The following is a 2,283-nucleotide window of genomic DNA, read 5'->3' as shown; positions in this document are numbered from 1 at the left end:
ACTAAAATTTATCCCCCTGCATTGACAAATTGCACTGATGATCAAATTTGTTTAATGCTTACATTCAGAACAATCTACTTTCACCAAAATGTCAGAAAATCGTTTTTTTCTTGCAAAAAATCTATGCGTACCACCCATGATCCAAGAGGTTCTCTAGCCCAAGCACATGAAAAATTTGAGAACCAAAGATACCTTCTTCAAAAAATATGCACCCTGTTGCAATGGAATAACTGAAGAACAAAATGTAGTTCAAAAGCAAAGGCTTATAAATCAGAACGTTCTTTTTTACATAACATGCATAAACATGTCCTTACAGCAGTTTGAGAAAATTGAAAACGTTGTATAAATCTAAACAAAAGAAGATGTAGGTAGACTGCAAGAAAGGTTGGAGCTTAAACCCGTTGGCATTGGAACCAACTCATTTGCTTGTCATAGCAACAAAACTCTCCTTATAAGTGTAAACCCGAAGAAGATCCTGCCAACCTCCCCTTACTTTAATCCCCAGCTCCTCGCTGAATTCCTCGGTCTCAAGGTCATAAAGCAATAACCGTCCACTTACAGATTCTAGGAATACCTTACCATTCTCCCAAAACCCAAACGTCCTTTGAACTACAAAATGAGGTTCAATCTTCAAAAGTATGGTCCATTGCCCATCATCATTCAACAGCCAAACCTCATTACTTCTTAGACCTCTATCCGTCATCTCAATATCCCATAAAGAGATACGATCATCATGTAACGGAAGCAACTTCCCAAGTGATTCAGGACAAGGTGACTCTATCAATTGAAAAACTCCAGCGCCCAAATAAAATGCAAGGATCTTACTGTTAATGAAGCTTGGGCCATTCTCAACAAACTTGTACGCATTCCAGTAGTAAACACCATTTACACATGCGTTATTGGAGCTGTAACAAATAGATAGGTTTTGAAAGAATTGAACATCTTCCTCTTTTAATACTCTCCATGAATCAGTGATCATCCTGTAAACAGCATAGTGAGCTGTTCCTGCCATATTCTTCTCCAAATCCAAATAATGACGCATATAAATCACCTTGTAATCATTGGACAAAGGATACAATCCAAATCCAAGAATATGTACATAAGTTTCTACCTTCGTTGGAATGTTTTGATTACATCCAGGTAGAATTTTAAACTCTCTTGTGGCGGGATTCCATAGAGTTATGCGAGAATTCTTATGATCACATAAACAAAATATTGTTGGGCTAAAAGCCTCCAATCCAATCACACCAGCGGAAGCGAAATCAAATAATAAATCAAACACACAAGAGACAACAATTTAACGTGGTTCGGTCCAACTGACCTACATCCACGGATGAGAAACAAGATCCACTAGTTGTAGAGAATTACAAACATACATCAAATCATCAACCTCACTCAACAATCAATACTCATAAGACACTCTCAATCTCCTCTAGTCCTATAGAGTATTCTCAACCCAAACAAACACAAACTCAAACCCTTGTGCACCCTTTCGATATAACCAAACACATACCCATATGCTCCCATACACCATACCTATGTAGACCCTCTCAGTCTCCTCTAGTCCACTCACAAACAAACATACACACCTATAAGACGTAGAGCCCCAATACTCCTATGGGGTGTCTATCCCACAAAACCCTACAACTCTCTTACATCTTTTTCTCATACCAAACCTTGTAAAGACTTCACCTATTTATAACCATACAAACTTGCCCATTAAGAATCCCTCTCCTCTTAGAATTCTTCTCCTGTAAGTCAAACTTGCCTATTAAGAATCCCTTTCCCTTCTAGAATTCTTCTCTTGCAAGTCAAACTTACCTATTAAGAATCCTCTTTCTCTTAGAATTCTTCTTTTACAAGTTTTCTTGTCCATCAAGCAATATCTGACAAATCCCAAATAAATCTCTAACAAATCTCAAACAAATCTCTTATGAGATTTGAGTCAATATTCCCAACAAATATACCATCATACACACAAAAGTCAAAAACATAGAGATCAGCAGTATGAGAGGGCAATTGTTGGTGCAAACCATGGTAAGAAACAAGGGTTTGATCAACAAACAAGCGCATAACAATATTATCATTGTTATCATCGTGATAATAAACAAGACACTTATTCATTTTGGTAATGCTAAGATGCTGAGAAACAAAGCTGGGATTTTGAAAGAGATCACACCAAGTTTTTGCCACACACTTGAAACGAATGATAGACTTGATAGGCAATTTTAAGAGAATCTCAATCAATATATCTGCAGACCAATCTTCATTGCTCATCGCCAT

At 37.2% G+C, this 2,283-nt stretch overlaps 1 protein-coding gene across 1 annotated transcript; it reads right to left on the bottom strand.

Annotated features, from left to right (window-relative positions):
* Positions 1-418: 418 nt before the first annotated feature.
* LOC149513358 (putative F-box protein At5g62060) lies at positions 419-2,283 on the bottom strand. Its single transcript, XM_089748645.1, has 2 exons — positions 1,968-2,283; positions 419-1,107 (listed from the first exon to the last, which is right to left on the bottom strand). Exons 1-2 carry the CDS (start codon positions 2,281-2,283, stop codon positions 419-421), a joined length of 1,005 nt encoding a protein of 334 aa, XP_089604771.1.

This window comes from Durio zibethinus, chromosome 19, assembly GCF_047325235.1.
Source record: "Durio zibethinus cultivar Kanyao isolate XHJ-2024 chromosome 19, ASM4732523v1, whole genome shotgun sequence".
Classification (NCBI taxonomy): Eukaryota; Viridiplantae; Streptophyta; class Magnoliopsida; order Malvales; family Malvaceae; genus Durio; species Durio zibethinus.
This window is presented reverse-complemented; position numbering and strand designations above follow the sequence as displayed.